The sequence below is a fragment of the Theropithecus gelada genome, chromosome 1, assembly GCF_003255815.1.
Source record: "Theropithecus gelada isolate Dixy chromosome 1, Tgel_1.0, whole genome shotgun sequence".
Taxonomy (NCBI): Eukaryota; Metazoa; Chordata; class Mammalia; order Primates; family Cercopithecidae; genus Theropithecus; species Theropithecus gelada.
In genome coordinates, this window is record NC_037668.1 from 120,745,026 (window position 1) to 120,771,347 (window position 26,322).

The 26,322-nt window shown below is 36.9% G+C and overlaps 1 protein-coding gene across 2 annotated transcripts in view; it reads right to left on the reverse strand.

The window, feature by feature from the left end:
* The window catches only part of EVI5 (ecotropic viral integration site 5), a 279,600-nt gene that overhangs the window by 41,787 nt on the left and 211,491 nt on the right, over nucleotides 1–26,322 (reverse strand). For both annotated transcript variants that reach the window (XM_025357086.1, XM_025357079.1), the window contains one exon: nucleotides 9,891–9,986. In XM_025357086.1, the coding sequence (XP_025212871.1) occupies nucleotides 9,891–9,986 (96 nt within the window). The remainder of the gene's footprint in view (nucleotides 1–9,890; nucleotides 9,987–26,322) is intronic.

Consider the following 26,322-nt stretch of genomic DNA (forward strand, 5'->3'; position numbering starts at 1 on the left):
TGTCACCCAGGCTGGAGGGCAGTGGCATGATCTCGGCTCACTGCAGCCTCCGCCTCCTGTGTTCAAGCGATTCTCCTGCCTCAGCCTCCCCAGCAGCTGGGATTACAGGTGTACACCACCACGCCTGGCTAATTTTTGTATTTTTAGTAGAGACGGGGTTTCACCATGTTGGTCAGGCTGTTCTTGAACTCCTGATCTCATGATCCTTCTGCCTCGGCCTCTCAAAGTGCTGGGATTACAGGCACGAGCCACCGTGAACTGCCAATTTTTGTATTTTTTGGTAGAGGGTTTTGCCATATTGCCCAGGTTGGTCTTAAACTCCTGGGCTCATGCAATCAGCCAACCTCGGTCTCACATAGTGCCAGAATCACAGATGTGAGCCACCGTGCCCTGACCCTGTATGGGATTATTACAGTTTTTCCCAGACTACAGTATATTATACATTATTTTAAATGGCAAGAAATACATGGAGAAACATATTGCCTTGGAGTTTTAAAAAAATTAATCTGGAAACATCTTGCCACCAGTTAAACTTCAAACTCTTCAAACAGAATGCATTTAACAGCAAAGGTAATTTATGTATTTGAATAAGCTTGTATTTCCTAAATAAGAGGTATATATGAATTGGATTGACTTTTTTAAATCAAGTTCTGTGTTTCTCAAAACATCAAATATGGCTAGGAAATCTCAGTTGCCTGTTTTCAGAAAGTCATCAAATATTTAAAAGCTACAATGCTAGTAGCACCAAATGGAAACTGAAGCAGAATCTGAAAGTCAAGTTGGACAAATTCTGCAGTCTCACAAGGAATAGAAGTTGCTGCAGAAAGAAAAATAAAGAATATGAGCCACGAGCAGATTTTTACTAACTAGATGTTAGGTTCTCATCTGAGAGAAGCACTTCAATTTAATTCAATTAAACAAATGCTTATAGAACTCTAACTATGTTTAATATGTCACCATTAAGTGGGCCAGCAGGATCATGGTAGGGCAGTGGGATGCAGTAGATCAGAAGCCACAATGCCCAGGCATGATGAGTTCCATCTCAGCTATGAACTAGCTTTGTAACTTTGGGTAAGTCCCTTAACTCTTAGGGCCTCAGCTTCCTCATTTATCAAATGAAAAACAAGATAAATTTTAAGAACATTTCTGGGTTAAAAAAATATGATTCTTATATCTCAGCTTTAAGTATTTTACATAGTGATATTGTTCCAAATATAAAAATCTGCATAATAATTTCTAAAATGGACTTCAAATAAGATAAACTGCTTATCCGAGATAAAACAGAACATATAAGAGGAAAAGGAGTAATAGCTACTCATTCAAAGAAGTCATTAAGAATCAGTTTTTGCTGGGCACAGTAGTTGATGCCTGTAATCCCAGCATTTTCAGAGGCCGAGACAGGGAGATCCCTTGAGCCCAAGAGTTCCCGACCAGCCTGGACAACACAGTGAGACCCTCTCTCTTAAAAACAAACAAACAAACAAAAAATCAGGCGCAGTCTTGCACACCTGTAGTCCCAGCTACTCAGGAGGCTGAGGTGGGAGGATCACTTGAGCCCAGCAGGTTGAGGTTGCAGTGAGCGGTGATGGCACCATTGCACTCCAGCTGGGCCACAGAGCAAGACCCTGTCTCCAGAAAAAATAAAGAAAGAAAATAATGGGTTTTAAACATATAAATGGAGGCTGTAAGATTAAAAAGCAGTGTATGTATTTAACGGGCTTAAAGCAATTTTCACAGAATGGCAAATATAATCTTTCATCATCTACATGGGACGTTCTGGGTAGGGGGATAAAAAACCTATTTACTTGGTTGTATGAGATCCTGAAACTTCCGCATGCTACTTTACACTGCTCTATTTAGAGAAAGAACAAATTTAAGGGAATAATTTCTTTTATTAAGAAGCTGCCGCACTGGGAAAACTAATACTTTCTATTATAAAAACATGCAGGATAGCTTGTAACTCCATACACTGAAGTTTTTCTTAAATGTTAACATTTTCTTAAAAGTTAAAATTTACTCATCAGTACAAATAGATAGCACTGTTTTTAATTCTTATTTCTGTTTCTATAAGTAGACTACTGTTATCAATGGAGTTTTATGGTAAGAATGTCAATTCTGTTCTTGAGTATCACTCTGTAAACTAGGTAACATACTTGGAGCTTTGTAGTACCTAAAGGGAAATAAAGACTGGTAGAAACAGAAATAAGAATAAGCACTTTGGGAGGCCGAGGTGCACAGACTGTCTGAGCTCAGGAGTTCAAGAACAGCCTAGGCAACACGGTGAAATCCTGTGTCTGCTAAAATACAAAAAATTAACCAGGTGTGGCGGCATGTGCCTGTAGTCCCAGCTACTTAGGAGGCTGAGGCAGGAGAATCGCTTGAACCCAGGAGGCAGAGGTTGCAGTGAGTCGAGATCGTGCCACTGCATTCCAGCCTAGGTGACAGAGCGAAATTCTTGTCTCAAAAAAAAAGAATAAGCATGAAGTTAAATAAACCAAAAAACAGTGTCATTCAGTATGAAATAAAGAAAAAAAAATAGCTGCCAACAACTATAGAACCAGATGACTAAGTTCTTTTCTACCTTTAGTATTTCAGTTTTAATCTCTAGATGAAGAGCAGTGCTGAATGAGCCTTAAAAAGGTCTTATTAACTACTATTTTTTTTTTTTTTGAGATAAAGTCTTGCTCTGTCACCCAGCCTGGAGTACAGTGGTACGATCTTGGCTCACTGCAACCTCCGCCTCCTGGCTTCAAGTGATTCTCCTGCCTCAGCCTCCCCAGTAGCTGAGATTATAGGTGCGCACCACCACGCCTGGCTAATTTTTGTATTTTTAGTAGAGACGGGGTTTCACCATGTTGGCCAGGATGGTCTTGAACTCCTGACCTTGTGATTCACCCACTTCGGCCTCCCAAAGTGTTGGGATTACAGGCGTGAGCCACCACTTTAAGTAGAAAAATACAAGCATAAGGAAAAAAAAAAATCCAAAGAAATACAAAAGGGCATATAGTAAGTTCTCACTTAAAGTTTTCCACAGGTTCTTGGAAACTGTCATTTTAAGTGAGAGGACATACACAGAAACCAATTTTTTCCCCTCATCATTATAAACAAAACGACATTATTCATGGACATGTTATATGTCTTTCACTTTGAAGTCTCAGTTTCGAAGAACCTATTGACAATGTTGAGGACTTACTGTATTGTCAATCTGATTGTTAAAATTCCTTATTTCAAAAATTCCAGTTTAATAACGAAATGAGTATACGTATTAAAAACTATATTAAGAATGTCTAGGACATTAAAATACTTTTTGATATATATTTAATTAAATCCATAGCTCAGGTTTATATAAACAGATATCAGAATTTAAAAACTTAAGGAATATTCACATAATTTTTTTCTCACATTTTTATTTTTTTCTAGAGTTAGGGTCTCACTGCCACCCAGGCTGGAGTGCAGTGGCATGATCTTAGCTCACTGCAACCTCAAACTCCTGGGTTCAGAGCAATCCTCCTGCCTCAGTCTCCCAAGTAACTAGAACTACAAGGCCCACACTACCATTCCTGTTTATATAAACATTTTCTAAGTCAAACTTCAGTAAGGGCTTTATTTAGATTTCTTTTTATTTACTCAAATTCCTAATCACCTACTTAAAAAAAGATTCCTGTGACATGTAATTTAACTTAGAAAAACTGCCTTTCCCAACAAAAAAGACAGGATGACAGAAGACCAGTAGAAACCAATATAATGATTATTCCTAGAAAGTAAGTAGGTTTTATCTACCTGAGTTGTATGTTGTTTACAGCATACCAAAATAGTTCTTTTTATTTCCCCAGCTTTGTCTTGAAATAGCTTACATTTCTCTTTTTTTCTTTTTCTGGTTTTTTGTTTTGTTTTTTTTTGAGATGGAGTCTCTGTGGCCCAGGCTGGAGTGCAGTGGTGAGATCTTGGCTCACTGCAACCTCTGTCTCCCAGGTTTAAGCCATTCTCGTGCTTCAGCTTCCTGAGTAGCTGGGGTTACAGGCACGCACCACCATGTCCTGCTAATTTTTGTATTATTTATTTATTTATTTTTAGTAGAGACGGGGTTTAGCCATGTTGGCCAGACTGGTCTCAAACTCCTGACCTTAGATGATCTGCCTGCCTCAGCCTCTCAGAGTGCTGGAATAACAGGCATGAGCCACCATGCCGGGCTGTTTCTCTAATTTCTTCAGGAAGGGTGTTTCAGTAGTATTTAGTGATAGAACATTTCTCCTTTCAAGTTCTTTCTTAAATCATCCATTGTTCTTTGACAAATCATAAAAAATTCCGAAGAAATATATATATATTTTTTTTCTTGAGACAGGGTCTCACTGTGTCGCCCAGGCTGAAGTACAGTGGTGTGATCTCTGCTCACTGCAACCTCTGGTTCCCAGGCTCAAGCAATTCTCCTACCTCAGCTTCCCAAGTAGCTGGGACTACAGGCGCACACCACTACATCCAGCTAATTTTTGCTTTTTTTTTTTTGTAGAGACAGGGTTTCTCCATGTTGGCCAGGCTAGTCTCAAACCCCTGTCCTCAAGTGATCCACCTGCTTCGGCCTCCCAAAGTGCTGGGATTATAAGCGTGAGCCTCCATGCCCGGCCAAGAAATCTGTCTTAATAAGTTTATTCTTCAAAAGGATCTGGGAAGTTTAAAATCTAAATAACTACATTGAAATGATCCCTTCCTCCTTCAGGGACTCCTGTGTCTTCACACTCTCCCGCCTATCTCCCTGGTGGTTTTGGTCCTCTCCCGGCTCTCTTGACCTTAAAGGTTGGGAGAACTTCAGAACTTGCTCCTGGACACCCTTCTCTTTATATATGAATGCCATTTACATGCCAGTGAGGGCTACACCTATTTTTAGCCCTGACCTCTCTTCAGAATTTCACACTCACATAGCCACTGCCTATCTGATACCTTCATTTGAATATTTAATAGGAATCTCAACCTTACTACAAACCTTAGAATAAAAATAGAGCTCTTGTTTACCTTTCTCTATGTTGGTCAATGGCACCAACCAACCATTCACTCAATTACTCAAGCCAAAACTCTCTGGAACCAATGAATATTTTTCCTTATGAGATAAACATACTTCTAACACAGCCATATTACATTTCCACTTCTTCCATCCTTCTAAGCCATGTTTGATCTTATCTGGACCATTGTAACAGACTCCTCATGAATTTCCCTCTTCTCACTCTTTCTCTTCTACAATCAGTTCACTGTACAGTAGGCAGAGCAAATGAAATTATAAAATTTTCTGTATGAAACCATCCAAAGACAGCAGGTATGGTGGCGCAGCCCTGTAGTCCCAGCTACTCAGTAAGTTAAGGTGGAAGGATCACTTGAGCCCAGGAGTTAGAGGCCAGCCTGAGCAATATAGTGAGACCCCCATTTCTAAAACAAAACCAAAAACAAAACAAAACAAAAAAACCTAAACAACCCTAACCAAAAAAATCCCTAACAACAAACATTCAAAAGCTTTCCACTATACACCCTGGTTTACAAAGCACTACACAGTTGTCCCTCGGTGCCTGTGGGAGATTGGGTCCAGGATGTCCCAAGGATACTAAAATCCATGGATGCTCAAATCCCTGATATAAAATGGCATATTTGCATATAATCTATGCCTGACTTCCTGTATACTTCAAATCATCTCTAGCTTACTTATAATACCTAATACAATGTTAACGCAATATAAACTGTTATACTGTATTGTTTAGGGAATAATAATAAGGAAAACAATTTGCAGCTGTTCAGTACAGCTACAGATGCAATAGTCTTTAAAAAATGTTTTTGATCCAAGGTTGGTTGAATCCACTGATGCAAAACCCATGGATACAGAGGACCAATCGTAAATAATCTGACCTCACCTGCCTCTCTAATTTTATCTTATGCCGTTTTTCTACCCTTCACTATATTCCAGCCACACTAGCATTGTTTCTCAAAATGACCATTTCATTTTCTTCTAAGATCTTTGGGCTAGTTGTTTCTTCTGTCTGGAATGTTCTTTCCACTGATTTTCACATATTAAGAGGCTTCTGGATGGGCATGGTGGCTCACGCCTGTAATCCCAGCACTCTGGGAGGCCAAGGCAGGCGGATCACAAGGTCAGGAGTTCGAGACCAGCCTGGTCAACATGGTGAAACTCCATCTCTACTAAAAAAATACAAAAATTAGCCAGGCATCGTGGTGTGTGCCTGTAACCCTAGCTACTCAAGAGGCTGAGGCAGGAGAATTGCTTGAACCCAGGAGGCAGAGGTTGCAGTAAGCCAAGATCACGCCACTGCACTCCAGCCTGGGAGACAGAGCAAGACTCCATCCAAAGAAAAAAAGCAGCTTCTTGGCATTCCCATGCAACTTATATGTGATCTCATCTGCAAAACCTTTCACAAACATCATTTTTTCATTAGAAACATTTTCACAAAGTACCCAGTACATGCCAACGTTGTTCTATATACTGGGGGAAAAGTACTCAATCTCACTAATAATCAGGGAAATGCACATTAAAACCATAATGAGAAATCTCTTCATAGTCACAGAATGGCTAAAATAAGAAAGACTGACAATTCCACATGTTGAGGATGTAGAACAGCAAGAACTTTCTTCACTGCTTATAGACAGTATAAACTGGCATAAATCACTTAAAGCAATGTTCTTAACAGACCAACTGGAAATAATCCAAATGTTCACCAACATAATAGATAAATAAATCATGGTATATTTATACAAAGGAAAATTACACAGTGATGAAAATGAACAACCTACAGCTACATTTTAAAATGACAAAGTAAAATCTCACAATGTTGAGCAAAAGCAGCAAGACACAAAAGAATACACACTGCAAGAAGCCATTTATATAAAGTTCAAAAAGTTAAACTACTGTATGAGAAGTCTGAGATCATGGTTACCTTTGAGTAGAAGGGAGGCAGTATGGGTTAAAAGAGTATGAACAGGGCTCTGGGGTCTATTTCTTAGGCCTGGGTGATATCTACATGAGTGTGATCATTTTGTGATAATTTACTGAGCTGGAAACTTTTGACTTGGACATGTCTCTGCATGTTATGCTGCTATACAAAACCTTTTTTTTTGAGACAGGGTCTCACTTTGACACCCAGGCTGGAGTGCAGTGGTGTGATCATGGTTCACTGCAGCCTTGACCTCCTGGGTTCAACTGATCCTCCTGCCTCGGCCATTGGAGTAGCTGGGGCTACAGGTGCATGCCGCCAGGCCTGGCTTTTTTTTTTTTTTTTTTTTTTGTAATAGAGTCAGGGTCTCCCTATACTGCTCGGGCTGGTCTTGAACTCCTGGGCTCAAGTGACCCTCCAACCTCGGTCTCCCAAAGTGCTGGGATTGCAGGCATAAGCCATTGCACCCAGCCTACAAAAGTTTTTTTTTTTTTTTTTTTTTAAGCTTCTGTTCTTTATTTAACTTTTATGATTATAAAGCCATTCAAATGTTAAGTATAATAACCAGGGAACTCACACTAGGTCTCCTTTGTGAGGAAGCAATGGAGAACTTGTTATTTAATCTTAGTATCAGGAATAGATGTGGCTCTTCTAGCTAATTGGTCTGTTTTCATAATATAGACACTCTGAAATGTTTAAGTGACCAGGTTTTGTGTTGGCTGCAAAACCTTAGAGCTAAATCTGAGGCCCACTTATAGGAAAGATATATTTTTATGGTAAGCATTTTTATAATGGTCTTATTCATGCTTCCATATTATATTTCTACAGTTTTTTTTCTTTCCTTTTGCTCCCAAAATTGTAGTTTATTACTTTGTAGCGGTTGCAAATTTCCTTAATTCTATCTGCAACAAGGAAGCGTATTAATAAATAAAAATGCTTTAAAGGTTTTTTTTTTTTTTAAAAAAGATGCAGTTTGTTTGATTTCTACTCTTTAAATCTGCACAATCTAGCTTTCAATTTTCATAGTAGAAAATTCTAACCTGTTGATTAATTTTCTTTTCATGTTTGGATAAGGTAAGACTGCTTTCTTAGGCTACATGTGAAAAACTGACATCAAAGTTAAACTTCATGTGAGTTATTTTCTGGCAGTCCTGATGAGACTATCTATCTATCTATCTATCTATCTATCTATCTATCTATCCATCCGTCCATCTTTCCAATCCATCCTATCTATCTATCTATCTAATCTATCTATCTATCTATTGATCGATCGGAGTCTCACTCTGTTGCCTGGAGTGCAGTGGCATAATCTCAGCTCACTCCAACCTCCACCTCATAGGTTCAAGCGATTCTTCTGCCTCAGCCTCCCCAGTAGCTGAGGTTACAGGCACACACCACCATGCCTGGCTGATTTTTGTATTTTTAGTAGAGATGGGGTTTCACCATGTTGGATGGGCTGGTCTCAAACTCCTGACCGCAAGTGATCCACTTGCTTCAGCCTCCCAAAGTGCTGGGATTACAAGCATGAGCCACCACACCCGGCCAGAATATCATGATTTTTAGTCAAAGCATATGACAGGGAAAATCAATGTTTGTTGACTGATTTTTACATTAATTTTAGAAATAAAGTCAATCTATATGTAAGTTTCAGCAACATTAAAGCTTCCTTATCATGAGACATCAAAATTTTAAATGGCAGGTTGCTTTATTTTAATCACAACTTCCTTTGAGAACACCTTTTGAACATAAGTAATTCCTAGGGTTCTCAAAAGAATAAAGATTTCTAGAACACACTTATTTGTAACTTGTTCTTTCATGCTATGGCTATCGATTTAAAAATATGATAATAAATACACACAAATAGGTAAAGATTATATGTAAGATCCTGAATCCCTCAAACATTATCATGGCTGAAAATTAATATTTACAGGACTGATTTCCCAAATTTCAAAACAAATAAAACTGAGCCACATCTAAGATTTACTGTTCTGTTTATGTTTTATTTCTTCTTCATTTAGAACTGACTCTTAGACTGACTACCCCAGGAGGTATTACCCAAAACACACAGACTTTAACTGAAGGGTGTAATACCAGGAAAGGGTAATGTCTAAACTTTTTCCTTTGAGGTTTAAATTCACTTAGTGGTCAAAATGAGTTTTCTTTTTTTTTTTTCTTTCTCTTTCTTCTTTTTAATCAAATGAAAGTTATACTACCTTCTCAAATCTCATTACTGTGAATACACATTATTTTATAAATAATTCAAAACAAGAAATATGGTATTCCATTAGTGTTTAGCCAAATACTATCATTAAAATAGAAAACAATAAAGGACAAGAAAATTGACCTCGAGCCACATTAACATCTCTCTCTAATCAAAACATATTAGTTTAAATACTTTAAATTACTCAGTATAGTACTTAGTAAAACCAAAAATTTTGTGAGTTGAATCTCACAGATTCAAGGTAGTGCCAGTTTAAAAAGCATTCAGATACTAAGAAATCTGTTAACTGATATTAGGCAAGTATCCTTTTTTGCAATCTCAGTAATACCACCATGAGGGGGAAAAGAAGACGAGTAAAAAGACTTCCCTCTGCATGCAACGGTAAATACCACAAATCTATTCTATAGGTATAAGCACAATTGTAGTTTAGTTGAAGTAACTTTGACATCTATGCAAACCACCAAGAGGTTTTACACCACAATAAAAAAATAAAATATTTGCCATGAAAATATTAATTGATCATTCTAGGTCATGCTAATGAGGTTAAGGGGAAATAAATCCCCCATATTAGAACAGAAGATGCTTGCTAAAAAGACAATTTTCAAAAATGTTATTAATTATAACCAATAATTCACAGAAGATATTCAGCACACAAGTGTCAGTCTTATAACCAGTAATAAAGTGTTGTTACAATACAGAGGAAGGAAGAAAGAAATATGTGAAGATCAAAATTTATCACTTACCTCATGATTCAGCTCTGCTATCTGATCTTTCAGTTCCCTAATATACTGGTTAGAATCAGACTTGTTAAGCTGTCCTTGAAGCTTTCCTTCTTCTTTCTGTTTTGTGGCAAAACAACAAAGCAAAAACGAGGCAATTTTTCACAGCATGTACTCAAATATTTCAAGGTATAGGAAAAGCATAGGCACACACCCTTTAATTACCTGAATTCTGAACAAATCCATTCTCAAACTACCTCTGACAGACAAGTCATAGTGAACTATGCTGTTATTTATTTATTCATTTAGAGACAGAGTTTCGCTCTTGTTGCCAAGGCTGGATGGAGTGCAACGGTGCCATCTCGGCTCACCGCAAGCTCTGCTTCCCAGGTTCAAGCGATTCTCCTGCCTCAGCCTCCCAAGTAGCTGGGATTAACAGGCATGTGCCACCACGCCTGGCTAATTTTGTATTTTTAGTAGAGACAGGGTTTCTCCATGTTGGTCAGGCTGGTCTCAAACTTCTGACCTCCTGACCTTAAATTAAATTATTTAATTTAAATAATTTAAATTATTTCTTTAAAAATGCTTAATAAAGGTTGTTTACAATAAATATAATTTATAAAATATATCTTTTGAAGGAGTCTCAGAAATCAGTAATTGAATGGGTCTACTGATGAAAAAATCACCCTAGAATTTCAAAGTAATTTATCTAGTTATTTTGAGGGCAGACGATTCTCTACTCATACTGTAAGGGATTCAATACTTAGTCAAGAAGATGGCAAGCTTCCCATATTCTTTCATTCTTGGGAATCTGCTTTTGCTTGGGGAACAGAAAAGGGGGGAAAAAAAGAAAAAGTTGTCCAAATCACTCTAGAAAGGGGAGGACAGCTTTGAGTCTCCTCTGTTTAATTAGCTCTTGATGTGGACTGGAAGTCCTAGATATAGCTGATTAAAAGCTGCTTCTGATCCTAAGAGTTTGTTTCAGGTGAGCATTGGGACTATTTTCTAGGCATACAGATAGGTAAAGAGAGGCACTTTTTCTTATACCACCAGAAAACATACAAATTATTTTTCAGATAAAGAGTTGTTTTGTTTTTGTTTTTTTGAGATGGAGTCTTGCTGTCACCCAGACTGGAGTGCAATGGCGCGATTTTGGCTCACTGCAACCTCTGCCTCCCTAACTACCCTTAGTTTGTTCTTCAACTCCTTTCATCAACTTATTCCTACAAACTCCCTGTTTTTTGTTTGTTTTGCTTTGTTCTCTTTCTTTTGGCAATCTGTCTTAAAAACCTTTTACTAGAATATGGCCTGCTGAAGTGGTTTAGTGTAATTAACATTGGCATACATATAAAAGCGCAACTACAGCTTCTATAGGCTTAACATTTTTTTCTTATGCAGTCATGTTCCACATAATGATGTTTTGGTCAATGACGGAATGAATACATGATGACAGTCCCATAAGATTATAATAAGAAATTCGTAATGCCTACTGACATTGTAGTTGTACAATGTCATAGTAAAACACATTACTCATGTGTTTGTGGTGGTGCTGGTGTAAATAAATCTACTGTGCGGCCAGTTGTATAAAAGTATAGCATATACAATTACGCACAGTGGATAATTGATAATAATAAATGACTATGTTACAGATTTATGTATTTAACGTACTATACTTTTTATTATTATTTTAGTGTACTCTTTTTACTTATACATAACTGTAAGCCTTAGCCTGGTCCTAGAAGAGATATTCCAGAAGAAAGCATTGTTCTCTTAGGAGATGACAGCTCCATGTGTAATATTATTGCCCCTGAAGATATTCCAGTAGGACAAGATGTAGAGGTAGGAGACAGTGATACTGATGATCCTGACCCTACGTAAGTATAGAATGGTGTGTTTGTGCCTGTTTTTGTTGTTGTTGTTGTTTTTTGTGAGACAGAGTCCCCTTCTGTCCAGGCTGGAGTGCAATGGCACAATCTCAGCTCACTGCAACCTCCACCTCCCAAGTTCAAGTGCTTCTCATGCCTCAGCCTCCTGAGTAGCTGGGACTACAGACGCACGCCACTACGCCTGGCTAATTTTTGTATTTTTAGTAGAGACAGGGTTTCACCACATTGGCCAGTCTGGTCTCAAACTCCTGGCCTCAAGGGATCCACCTGTCTTGGCCTCCCAAAGTGCTGGGATAACAGGCGTGAGCCACCGCACCCAGCCACGTGCCTAAGTTTTTAATAAAAAAGTTTAAAGAGTTAAAAAAAACAGCTTATAGAATAAAGATATAAAGAAAGATATTTTTGTACAGCTGTATAATATATTTAAACTAAATATTATTAAAAGAGTCAAAAAGTTAAAAGAAATTAAGTTTATAAAGTGAAAAAGTTACACTAAGCTAATTTATTATTGAAGGAAGAAAAATTAAGAAAATAAATTTATAGTATAGATTAACTATACTGTGTTTATAAAGTCTACAGTAGTGTGCAGTAATGTCATAGGCCTTCACATTCACTCACTGACTCACCCAAAGCAACTTTCAGTCCTGCAAGCTCCATTCACGGTACCATGCTCTATACAGGCGTACCATTTTAAATCTTTTATATCATATTTTTACTGTATCTCTATGTTTAGATACACAACTCCTGACCTTTGTCTTACAACTGCCTACAGTATTCAGTTGAGTAACATGCTGTATAAGTTTGCAGTCTAGGAGAAACAGGCTATACCATATAGCTTAGGTGAGTAGTAGGCTATACCACCTGGGTTTGTGTAAGTACACTCTATGATTCACACACTGATGACATTGCCTAAGGATGAATTTCTCAGAACATATTCTAGTTGTGAAGCAATGCATAACTGCATATTGACACATACTAATATCAGATACAGTTATCTAAGCCCAAACTGTCTTATTTAACAATTACTATATTCCAAATATACTAGACTTCTAAAATATATACAAAATACACCTTATGCTTTTTAGCCATAAGCCCATATTTAGGAAAAATATATATTCTTCTTTTGAAAATTTGGTTAGAAATACTAGTTTAACCCAACTGCCAGAGAAAAGGCTGAACTAACAGAATAGCAGAGATACTAAGTCAGAGTCCTAATCAAATCATCTCTGAGGCCTTCTCTGTTTTCTCATTTACATGGAACAATAAAGTCCCTCTATTATTTAAACCAGTTTAAATATAAATTTCTGGCTGGGTGTGGTGGCTTATGACTGTATTCCTAGCACTTTCAGAGGCCAAGGTGGGAGGACTGCTTGAGCCCAGGAGTTCAAAATCAGCCTGGGCAACATGGCAAGACCCAGTCTCTACAAAAACATTAAAAAAAATTAGCTGGGCATGGTGATGGGCACCTGTGGTCCCAGCTACCAGGAAGAGTAAGGCGGGAGGATTGCTTGAGTCAGTGAGGTTGAGGCTGCAGTGAGTTGTGTTCATATCACTGCACTCCAGCCTGGGAGACAGAGTGAAAACTTGTCTTAAAAGAAAAAAAATTACAGATTTTTGCCACTTGCAATCAAAATAATAGCTATTATATATTAAACAGTTATAACACTTATAAGCCCTTCTCATTTGAGATTCCCAAAGGATTAAGCCCTAATGTCTAAAGCATCATTATATGTGTATGATTTAATGCCTGTGCATCTAGAGTAGCACCACGTACTATCCTTGGAAGAACTGAGAAAACACAGTTGACCCATAACATGGCTTTGAACTATGCAGGTTCACAAATATGTGGACTTTCGTCTGCCTCTGTCACCCTGAGACAGCAAGACAACCCCTTCTTTTCCTCCTCCTCCTCCTCAGCCTAATCAATGTGAAGATAAGAATGAAGACTGTCGCAATGATCCACTTCCATTTAATGAATAATATTTTCTCTTCCTTATGATTTTCTTAATAACATTTTCTTTTTTCTAGCTTATTTTAAGAATACAGTCTATAATGCGTGTAACATACAAAATGTGTTCATCAACTGTTTATGTTATCAATAAGGTTTCTAGTCAAAAGTAAGCTCTTACAAGTTAAGTTTTGGGGCAGTCAAAAGTTATACATAGATTTTCCACTGGCAGGGATCAGCACCCTTAATCCCCATGTTGTTCAGGGGTCAATGTAGTTTACTCAAACCCTTTTCTGTAGAGTTTAATTCTCTTTTGGAGCTCTGGTGGAGAAATACTGGCACTTATAATGTGCCAGGAGTTTTCTAAGCTGCTTATGTGTAATCATCACAATGATCCTGTGTGACATGGAATATTATTATTCCTACTTCATAGATGAGGAAACGTAAATGAAAGTCTGAGTGAATTGGCTGCCTAAGAGTCATAGAGATGGTCAATACATTTTTCACCTTAATTTATAGCATTCTGAACATGAGAAACAATTAGGCAGATAGAGATTTATGCAAAGAATCAAGCAAATTTGCTTTCTTGGATTTGTTACAAAAGTCTATGTATTTACCTTAATGTTTATTTTAGCCTCTGATAATTTAAATGGGAACTAATGGCAATCATTAAAAAGTCAGGAAACAACAGGTGCTGGAGAGGATGTGGAGAAATAGGAACACTTTTACACTGTTGGTGGGATTGTAAACTAGTTCAACCATTATGGAAAACAGTATGGCGATTTCTCAAGGATCTAGAACTAGATGTACCATATGACCCAGCCATCCCATTACTGGGGATATACCCAAAGGATTATAAATTATGCTGCTATAAAGACACATGCACACGTATGTTTATTGCAGCACTATTCACAATAGCAAAGACTTGGAATCAACCCAAATGTCCATCAGTGACAGATTGGATTAAGAAAATGTGGCACATATACACCATGGAATACTATGCAGCCATAAAAAAGGATGAGTTTGTGTCCTTTGTAGGGACATGGATGCAGCTGGAAACCATCATTCTTAGCAAACTATCACAAGAACTGAAAACCAAACACCGCATGTTCTCACTCATAGGTGGGAACTGAACAATGAGAACACTTGGACTCAGGAAGGGGAACATCACACACCGGGGCCTATCATGGGGAGGGGGAAGGGGGGAGGGATTGCATTGGGAGTTATACCTGATGTAAATGACGAGTTGATGGGTGCAGCACACCAACATGGCACAAGTATACATATGTAACAAACCTGCACGTTATGCACATGTACCCTACAACTTAAAGTATAATAATAATAAATAAATTTAAAAAAAAAATTTAAATGGGAACTACAACATATAAAGAATTGAAGATGAAATGCTACAGCTACTTGCATTAATGGCCCTAAGCTAAAGACTCATATTAAACACACACGCTGTCCAATACCATTTACATGTGCTTATGCCTGCCTCTTATTTTTAATCACCATTTTTAAAATGAAATATTTTAGGCCAAGCACAGTGGTCCATGCCTGTAATCCCAGCACTTTGGGAGGCCAAGGCGGGCGGATCATGAGGTCAAGAGATCGAGACTATCCTGGCCAACTTGGTGAAACCCTGTCTCTACTAAAAATACAAAAATTAGCCAGGCGTGGTGGCAGGCGCCTGTAATCCCAGCTACTCAGGAGGCTGAGGCAGGAGAATCGCTTGAATCACGGAGGTGGACGTTGCAGTGAGCTAAGATTGTGCCACTGCACTCCAGCCTGGCAACAGAGGGTAACTCCATCTCAAAAAAAAAAAAAAAAATTTCAAAGGCACAGAATAAGAACAAAAGAGTAATATAAGAAAGATAAACTCACCATTAAAATTCAGCCTGTTTCATAACTATCTCACCCTAAGATTTTCCTTGGCTCTGGACTTACTCCATTTTCAGTTCTGTCTGTATACCCTCAAAGTGGAAAAGGATGACATCAAACAGAGAATAAGAGAGTGAGTGAAACAGGAAGGAAGAATGCAGAAATTGGGGGGGGGGGGGCACATGAGGAAGAATAGCTCATTCATATAAAAGAAACAAAATCATTATTCTCATAGGAGGTATTCTCCAAATCCCGTATGTGACATGAGAAGTGTCTGAGTAAGCATCTGAGTAAACTGATACACTTCCAAGGAGGACTAATTTGGTAAGAATCACTCATTTGGATACATATGCTCAGCTGTCCTTTTAGGTGTTTTTTGTTGTTGTTGTTGGTGGTGGTGGTGGTGGTTTTTTTTTTTTGGTGGGAGCAGGGGCGGGTGGGGGGGGGCTGATTTTGGTATGAGGTCATACTCACTCCCTTGGTTGATTAGATGAAAAGTGAAATCCACTACTAGGAAGAAACCTATCTGGATGAGATAGAAAGGTTAGATGTTTGCAATATGGAATCCAACTTAGAGAAAAGTATCTTTGAATCTGGTCCTTAATAAAGGTAAAGTTCTTGAGGATTTTGGACATCTCACAGCAATAATATGTGGGATAATACAACATTTTCAGGGCAAAGAAGATGACAAAGGCCAAGGTAAACTCTAACATTGTAAGAGAGAAGTTCAAGAATGCAGAAAGACTTTAGGTTTGAAACGCAGTAGAATGACTAGTAACAATAATTAATACCAATTCTTTCCTGCAGAGAAACTTGCAATGAAAAAAAATTCTGGTAAAACAAGAATCATTAAATTTGTTATACAAAAAGCTACCAAGTGACTCCGAAGATGTTTTTTCCAAAGGTGGGTCTTAGTAGGCTTTAGCTAAAAACTTTGTAATAGCACTTTGATTTCTTTGGAGGAAACACAGCATTTGATGAAAAACAGGGAAGCTAAGAAATTTTACAACTAAAAAGATGGATAAAACAGGGAAGCTAAGAAACTTTACGATAAAACAGATGGAATATTTTTAACTTTAAAAGTGTTTCTTGAACTTCTATTCACTGTCGAAAAAAGACGGAATTTCAAAAAGGAAAACTATATTGTTTTATTAAATCCAATTATATAGTTGTCTTATTTAGATTTAAATAAAGTTTAATAAAGCTTAATGTTGGGTTTCTTCCGCAAAACTTTAACAAACAAAAAGTTGGACTATGATGACTATTAAGTCATTGTTTCCACGGTGAGGCACACATACATAAACACATGCACACGCACTCAGAAAACAAACAACTTTTAAGGCACACTAGATAAACTGAGGAAAGAGAAAGGGTGATTAAGCAGTTCCAGGCTACGGCAGTAACCCCTGGACAAGCAAATTACTATCTCAGCATATTTGTCACACATTAGTGGCACACCAGTGTGACAGACCAGTTAGAAAGCTCTGCATGGGATATTCTGATTCAACAGTCTGCCTTAAGGAAAGATAGCTGACATTGTAAAAACAGAAGTAAAAAGTGAGGTGTCCTAAATGCTATTTAATAAATTAAAATATATCAATAATCATTTATCAAAAGTCTGTGATTTTTATGTTCTACATTTTATGCTCTCATTTAAACATGTTAATTCAAAGCCTTTTAGGATCCTCCTTAAAACAGGATAACTATATTTACAATACCAAAAGACATAGCAATGAACTACTATATTCTAAGTGGATATAAATTTAATTTTAGTTCTGGGACAGTTCATTCAATTATCTAATGTTTAAGATTTTTTTCTAAGTATTTTTATAGCTTTCTATTTTCAAACAGTGTCCACATGGTTGTTTCTGATAAGCAGGTGGAAAAATGTCAACTACACTAATAAATTTACCAGAAACCTGCATTTTCTTGAGGTTTTCTTTTGGTCTAGCTGATAACAACAGATTGCCAGTTAACTGGTTTCCTAAGAAAAATTAATTAGGTAAGTAACAAACTTAAAGAAAGGCCCAACATATCAACAACTTTGGTATTCTGTACTTTCACTGAAGAGGCCTTAAATACATACCTTTTGTCATATACCACAAATGAAACTTTATAAAGAGGGCATAACATAACATGTGTAAAAGGTGTAAATGCATATTTCACTCTTGGCTCTATCTTTGAATAATTCTTTTAGAAATTACCATTACAATGTCCATAATAATTTGATTCATATTAAAGTCTTAAGCCAAGAGAGCTTTGTATGTATGAGGTTCTTAATTAAATGGTCATCAATAACTCAGTTAATGATACGCATATTTAAGTGTTTAGGGGTAAAGTATAACAATGTAACTTTGAAGTGCATTAAAAAATAAGATCCCTACAATGGAAGATGAATATCTGATAAAGCAACAGAAAGAGCAAATATATCAAAATATTAATAGAGTGGAGATAGTGGGCTTATAGGTGTTCACTGTACGACTCTTTCAAATTCTATGTTTGAAATTTTTCACAGTGAAATACTGGGAGGAAAAGTTATCGACAAAAAACAATTCATCCCCTCTTTCCTCCTATCATCTGCTAAAAAGTAAACACTGGTCTACCCTGCACTTCTTTTACATATATGAAAAGATATAAGTCCCCCAAAGATTACTTTAGAGTAGGCTCAGTTAGTTTATCCCTTTAATATTTTACTAGGTTTTGTGGCTGTTACTTCAAGATCTATTTGTTCTTCCCCATTACGTAGTGATGATAGGATTGGAATGATCCCACCCTAACTCTATGGGTGGGATCTGACTGGTCAAGTCTACACCAAACAGGATAATCATATCTGTTTTGTACAGTGATGAGTTCAGGGGTTGTTCAAATAGTGTGACTCATAACTTTTGCTGGTAATTATAGAGTACAGCTTCTTATTCTGGATACTATGATATATGGATATAAAGCTCATCTGTTAGCCATTTTAATACAATGAGGAAAACCTCCTAAGGACAGAAATGACAAAAACAGTAGAGCCTTCAGAATCATGGTTTGTTGCAAGTTGTAGCCCAAATCAAACTTTTCCTGAAGCATATTCTACTTCTAGACTTTTTAGTTATATAAGCCAATAAATCCCTTTTATTATCTAAGCCAGTTTGAACTGGATATTCTATTATCTGCAGTAAAAACATACTACTTAATAAATATTTTTTAAATGGCTAAGGAAATGAATATAGTAACATGAAGAATATACCCTAGAAAACATTTAAAACAGTAATCCCCAAAGATAATAAAAGAAGTATCACTTCAGGAGTTTTATAAACATACAGATTAAGGAAACTCGCCCCGACCTCCTAATTCTAAGTATCCAGGAACAGGACTTGAAAAATCAGTGTATTTTGAAAGCTACACAAAGAGTGATTCTGACACAGCCAGTGACCTACATTTGAAGTATACTGGTTTGAACAACCTTTGAAAATTAACCATTTTTTAAAAATAAATTCAAAATTCTATGTATATGCCAATAATAAATGCTTTTATCCTATCCTAAGGATCTCAAATACTATTTTATAAGTTTAATCTCATTACAGATTTTTAGTATAGGTTCACCTATGACAAAGAGATAAATATTTCCTTTACTCCCACCATGGTAAATGTGGTACATGACCAAGGCTCACACACTTATTTACAAATAGTCTCCACATTTTCAGAGTGAATATATCTAAAAACAAAAATACAGGAAAACTGTCAAGGGTCCTTAAATTAATTTCTTTCAATTCTACTATCAGTTTCACTTCACATTATTTCCATGTTAGTTTTTAGCTGGTCAGTTCGCTGTCTACAGAGGTTGGTTCAATTTTGAACTCAAATCCCTTTCTTGGTTAACCCAGCTCTCGAGCAGAAAATATTATTTTAAAGTTTAGTAATAAATGATGAGGAACCAAATAAAAGTTTAGGATGGGAGAAAATTCCACACATATGCTTCCCATCACTGAAAACTAAGATAATCATTCTAAGGAACAAAGAAAACCCAAACATTTGGGGACTAGCAAAATAATTATTTTAGCACTCAAAAGCATTGTATCTGTAAAGAGAAATGGCAATAAATACGGAAATAATGAATCTGATTTTCTAACCCATATATTATATAGGTAACAGTAAAAAAGCTGTGTTTTCTAATATAACACATAAGAGTGTGTAGAGGAATACTGTACTAAGAGCAGTAATTCTGGTGTTCGATTACCTGGATTGCTTGTTAATGACACAGGCATACACATTCACTTGTTTTATCCCTGCAATCATGGAGAGCTGTAATTAGAGAAAGGATGAAGAAGAGATGGAATGTACCCAGGATGTGTCACATATTCTGTTTGTTGAAAAATCAATAAATGCTGCGATCCACAGGAAGACAAAAAGTGAATATGTATTTGTGCTGTGTGTATATGGCCAAAGTAGAAAGTGGGCATTTTATTCAGAGGTGTCTTCACCTGTATCAGCTGCACTACAACATACCACTTAAAAAGTTGAACAATTAAATGTGGTGGTGCATCAACCTAGGAGATTGAAGAGAAAATGAGAAAGGTTTTCTCTACAGTTCTAAGCAACATGGTTTTAGCATGTGACAGTGCAGCAAAACGGAGACCAATAAAATGTCAAGTTGCTTTGAGCAAGTGTTTGGGATAAAAGTGGGGTTTAGTAGTGTAAAATATTGAAAAACACTGGGGAGGTAAGAGAAAGAAAAGATGTGGATCTCAAGTGTGTTTAAATCCATACATTTAGTCAGGTTCATTTTTAAAGAGAAGTATAAAGGGTATGCCTAAGAGTCCATTCTTTATGTTTTTACTTGTTTTTCTATAAACATAGTGGGGGAACATTTCAAAACATTTAATAAACTATGTTTATAAATAAATCTATACATGCTTTATAAGGTCCTAAAAATGACTTTTTAAAATCTTTGTTTTTAATGTTGGTTATAACTTACCCTAACTTTCTTAGATGGGAAGATAGCAGATTTTAAAAGCTGTGTTACAAGTCATAGGCTTTCAAATACACTATACAATTGGATAGTTTGCTTACAAGTTGTGTTTTTATTTTTTGAGAATTTAATCAGTTAATACCTAGTCAGTGTATCAGATGCGTAACTGAGGTACTAGAAAGTGCCCCAGACTAGGAGGCAAATATAAAAACATTGAGTCCATTATTTTACATCTTACAAAATTTTCCCCGGTTTAGTTTTCAAAATTTTCAAATCTATAGAAGAGCAGAAATAATAGTACAATGACACCCGTATGCCCTTCAGCTATATTCACCAATTACCATTTTGCTACGTGGGCTTTTGTTCTTTTGCTCTCTATGTGTATATACGTGTGCACACACACAGATTTTTTTCCTGAACCACTGGAATGTAAATTGCAGGTGTCATGACATTTTACTATTGTATATTTCAGCATGCATCCTCTAAGAATAAGGAACTGCCCTATATAACCAAATATCATCATAACACTTACATTTACAGTAATTCCGTAACATCACTGAACATAGTTCTTTTTCAAATTTCTCCAAAATGACCCAAAATATTTTATTACTGCCCATAATCAAACCAAGGTTCATGGTTACATTTGGTTATTATATCCCTTTAGCCTCTTTTAATCTACAAGAGTTCCTGTGCTTGCTTTTTTTTTTTTTTTTTTTTTTTTGAGACAGAGTCTCACCCTGTTGCCTAGTCTAGAGTGCAGTGGCACGATCTTGGTTCACTGCAACCTCTGCTTGCTGGGTTCAAGCAATTCTCATGCCTCCTGAGTAGCTGGAAGTACAGGCGTGCACCACCACACTTGGTTAATTTTTGTATTTTTAGTAGAGACAGGGTTTCACCATGTTGGCCAGGTTGGTCTCAAACTCCTGACCTCAAGTGATCAACCCACTTCAGTCTCCCAAAGTGCTGGGATTACAGGCATAAATCCCAGCCACCTTGCCTGACCTTATGCATTTTTAAAATTTTTATCATATTATTAACTTTTTTGAAGAGTCCAAGTCTATAGATTGTATACTAAGTTGAAACAGAAACATTTTCCATTCCAACATTATTTCAAATAAAATACTGTTTCTATTCCTTTTTCCCAAACCAAACAGGCAGCAGAGTACATTAATACAATGCATATTTAAGGGTTGGATGAATCAAAGGATTAAGTATAGAAGACATGGGCACTAAAACTTAAATATCTGAAGTGAAGGACTCAGAAAACATAGGAACAGTGCTAAAAGAAACTGGTAAATATGTATGACATGTATTCCATTTTAGAGTCATATGTATGGTATTATGTATATATGTCATACACATATGTATATGTCTATGTGTACATATGTATATTAGTTAACATACATATTTTGTATATGTACATTAAAAGTTAAACATAACACTGGCAGTTATAATTTTTAAATTTTTTTGACTTATGTTAAACATAAGTATTGGTAGTTATAATTTTTAAATTTTTTGCCTCTTATTAAGAGACTAACCTATACGTTTAACCTTTCAGTGCTATGTAGTCCAAAGAATTCTCTCCATACTTAACATGACTTTATTTTTAAATTTTTACTAAAATATAAGTAAAACTATTAAGAAGAATATTGATAAAATTTATCAAGAGAGACAGCTAACAGGGGTAGAGCAAAAAGGTCAAATACAAAATACTGGTAGGCAAGTAAATGAATAATTTTTAGAGCAGCATTCCTACTAGAATGTCTGGTACAGAAGTGGCTTTTGAATGGCAGATTTTTACATACGAATTTACCTGTATTTTAAGACATCTGACAGACTGCCACCCCACTGATTCTGGTTCCTAGTTCTGTCTACATCTCTGGGCAAATACAAAAGCGATATGTATTCTCCCAGTTAAAAATAAGAATCTGAGCCCTTTGATAAAACTCTTAATGGCTGAGCCTCTTGTCAATCTTACATTTTCATTGTCATCTCTGGTAGTTCAATGACAACCACTGGAATATTCATTGGAATAACATGGGGAGCATTTAAAACTTATCAGAAACCTGCAATTTCCTTCGAGCTTTGGGGCTAGGACTGCCAGTAATGTCCAAAGCATGAAAATAAGTACGGAGTGCCAGAAAAGGACATGAAAAAAACCTTATAAGATACTTAAGACTTGGGAATATATTGAGAAAATGGCACTATCTCTATAACAGGGTGAGAGAGCTCTAGGCCACACTCTTGCCAAGTCCAAATCAGTCTATATAGATGTTAGTCTACCAGTTCAGCAGAAGGGTCCCAATATAATTCTCTTTAAGGAACACAGGCTTCCTCTTTCACCCCATGAAGCTTCTTGAGTTCTGTCAGGCAAAGGCAGAATAAAGGCTTGCTCATCTTCCCCAAGATCCTGCCCATTTCTCCTCGTCCCCTAATTTTCACTCCAGAATATGCTGGTCTGATCTGAAATATAAATTTAAGGAATTAGCTCACACCACTTGCAGGGGCTGGCAGCCTGGAAGTGTTTGTATGGCTTGCCGGCAGGGTAGAATCCAGGTCAGAGTTGATGCTGCAGGGTAGAAACAGTAGGGTGGGCCAGCAGGCTGTCTCGAGGAAAGCTGGTTAGTGAATGCTTCATAAGTTTTCATCTGAACCAAAACCGGTTTCTAAGATGTCTTCTTCAAACTGCTGGCATCACTTTAAATACACAACAAAGCCTTTCAGCCTCTTCTGTCATTTGCCTCTTTGCAAAAAATATTCTATAGAGTAGGTGGATGACTTTAAATTCTGGGAAAAGCATAGGGTTAGTCACAAAGAAACCTCTAAGAAAGGGAGGATCTGCCATAAAAGGAAAGCATCAAATATCCACTCATTAAGCTTCATCTTGCCCATGGGACATTGCTCACACAGCTGGAAAATTCTGTAGCTGAAGAAAATGTGATTCATCTTCTAGACAGATATTTTAATATCCTCACATTCCATGGCAAGGGGATTATCTCGGTGAAAGTTTTATGCCCATTTTTGCTTTCTGGCTTTGTTGTTGGTTTTTTGTTTTTGTTATTTTTGGATACCATAAACTCCAAACAGATGCTTTTGTTTAGTGCAAGGTAGCTTTTGTCTTTTCCCTATAAGGAAAGGAGCTATGGTGCTATATTTCATTTACTAGTGATAAACACTGTCATGCTAGACTAAGTTAAGATTCTGACAAGTCTTTTGGGCAGTGGTGCACTGGATACCATGACTTTTAAAAAATTAGTTTGAAAAGGCCTTTCTGGATCCATGTAAATGCTATTTCATCTTTTTGTCATTCTACTAATCCATATTTCTCTAGATGCTCTTCTCCCAGCTTGATGACTATTATGGTCTAGACCTATTACCTCCATATGGTAGACTCTTCTTGTCACCATTTCTTTCTTTTAGCAAAACTAAAGTCTGGAAAAATCTGGAATGAAAAAGTAATACTAAATCTTCTTATTTTTTGGCATGGCCTCTACCTGTGTGTCTTCATAGGTGGCTTGAACTAAACATAGCCTGAGCCTGGCCCCAAAAGCACTAGAGATTAAAAATGGATGGCTGGGCACAGTAGCTCATGCCTGTAATCCCAGCACTTTGGGAGGCTGAGGTGGGTGGATCACGAGGTCAGGAGATCGAGACCATCCTGGCTAACACGGTGAAACCCCGTCTCTACTAAACAAAATGCAAAAAATTAGCCCAGCATGGTGGCAGGTGCCTGTAGTCCCAGCTACTGGGGAGGCTGAGGCAGGAGAATGGCGTGAACCCGGGAGGCAGAGCTTGCAGTCAGCCGAGATCGTGCCACTGCACTCCAGCCTGGGCGACAGAGCAAGACTCCATCCAAAAAAAAAAAAATGGACTCAGTGGTTAAGCAACTTATCAAGGACCACATGACTAGCGAAGAAAAAGCAAGGAGTAGAAGTCAGGTTTCACTCTTAGTCCCACACTCTTTGTATCATTATAAATGGCTCCAATATAAACCACGGTTTTGTTTGTTTTTAAATAGAGACAGGGTCTTGCTACATTGCCCAGGTTGGTCTCAAACTCCTGGGCTCAAGTGATCCTCCTGCCTCAGTCTCGCAAAGTGCTGGTATTACAGGTGTGAGTCATCACACCCAGCCTAAACCTAAAATCATGATTTTGATTTGAGACAGATCGCAGCAGGATATGTGCTAGAATTGTTTTTCTAAAAATGCTGTACTTATTTTATGTTATTCGTGTATCTTTTCCTGAACCCTCTGTAAAGAGTGCTATCAAGTCAAAGTTGGGAAGGAGAGTTGTCAAAGTTTCTTGTGTATCTTCTGTAGCACTGGATGATCAGATAGCTCCTACATATTCATCTTATTAATAAACCATTCCCTTCCCTAGTCTGTCTGAACGGCCCAAGTAGAGTTTATTTTGCCATAAAATATTTAAATCAACTGATTAGACTATTAGTGTAATAGAATTTAACAGAGAGCCAATGGAAAGAGGTCAGTGTGGAAAACCAGATTATAATTACTTATGGATTCAGTAATCCCTTTTCATATGAAGTCAAGGGAGACCAAGGTACAAAGAATAAAACAAAGATAAATCAAAGCCTATATAAAAATATCAAAGAGGGCAAGTTCCTACTATACATTTAGGCTATTCAGTATAGCCTACTGTTCGTGGGCTACAAGTATGTACAGCATGTTACTGTATGGAATACTGTAGGCAACTGTAACACAGTGGTTAAGTATTTGTGTGTCTAAATATCTAAACATAGACAAGGTACAGAAAACATACTGTATTATAATCTCATGGGACCTAGATGATACATGTGGTCCATCGTTGACTGAAACATCATGTGGTGTGAGTTAATTTTTAAAGTAAAAATAATTTCAGGCACTGACAAGAGCCATAAAGAATATAAACCATGATAATGAGACACAGTAACAATGTGAGGGGCCTACTTTACAAAGGTGGTCAGGCAGTGACTTCTATCTAGGCTGAGATTTAAATGATGAGAAGGTATGAGTCACGGAAAGATCAGGGAGCACAGAACTGCAATCATAAAAAAGAGCACGAGCAAAAGCCTTAATGTAAGAATGAAAGAGCTTGATTCAAGAAACAAAAAGGAGGTGAGTAGCTGCTGGAACTAACTGGTGAAGGAGAATACCATTTAAAATGGGTCAGAGAAATGGGCAGGAGCCAGACAACACTCAGGGACTTTAAGGCCAGAAAAAAAGGTGGCACTTTTGCTTGTTAGACCAAGTTTCCTTTGTTGCTTTTTCCCTATAATTATTTGAAAGTTCTAATTCTTATTTCCATTCTAGCAACAGTTACTTTAAATGTCATTTAAATATACATAAAATATTATAATGATAATCATATAAATTCATACAGAATAAAAAATGAACTCATATCCTCTACTCTTTTGCACCAAGCCCTTTACTATCTCCTGAAGGAATATTTCAACAGTTTTGATAGGATCACTGCAGCCAATTTCAATGCATTTAAGTATATATGCATGTAACAAATGTACATATTAACATGCATATGTACTTAATATATATAAATACAATACATATACTTACATCTGCTTTTTAATACATACAAATGGGAATATATATTCTGCTTATAATTTGTTTTCACTTAGCATGTCTTGTAGATCTTTATTCTTTCTGAAAGATGCAGAATATTCCAGAGTATAAATATACTATAGTGTAACCATTCTCCTACTGATGGGTAGTTACCATTTTTTCTAAATATTAAAAATAACATTGGGGCCAGGTGCGGTGGCTCATGCCTGTA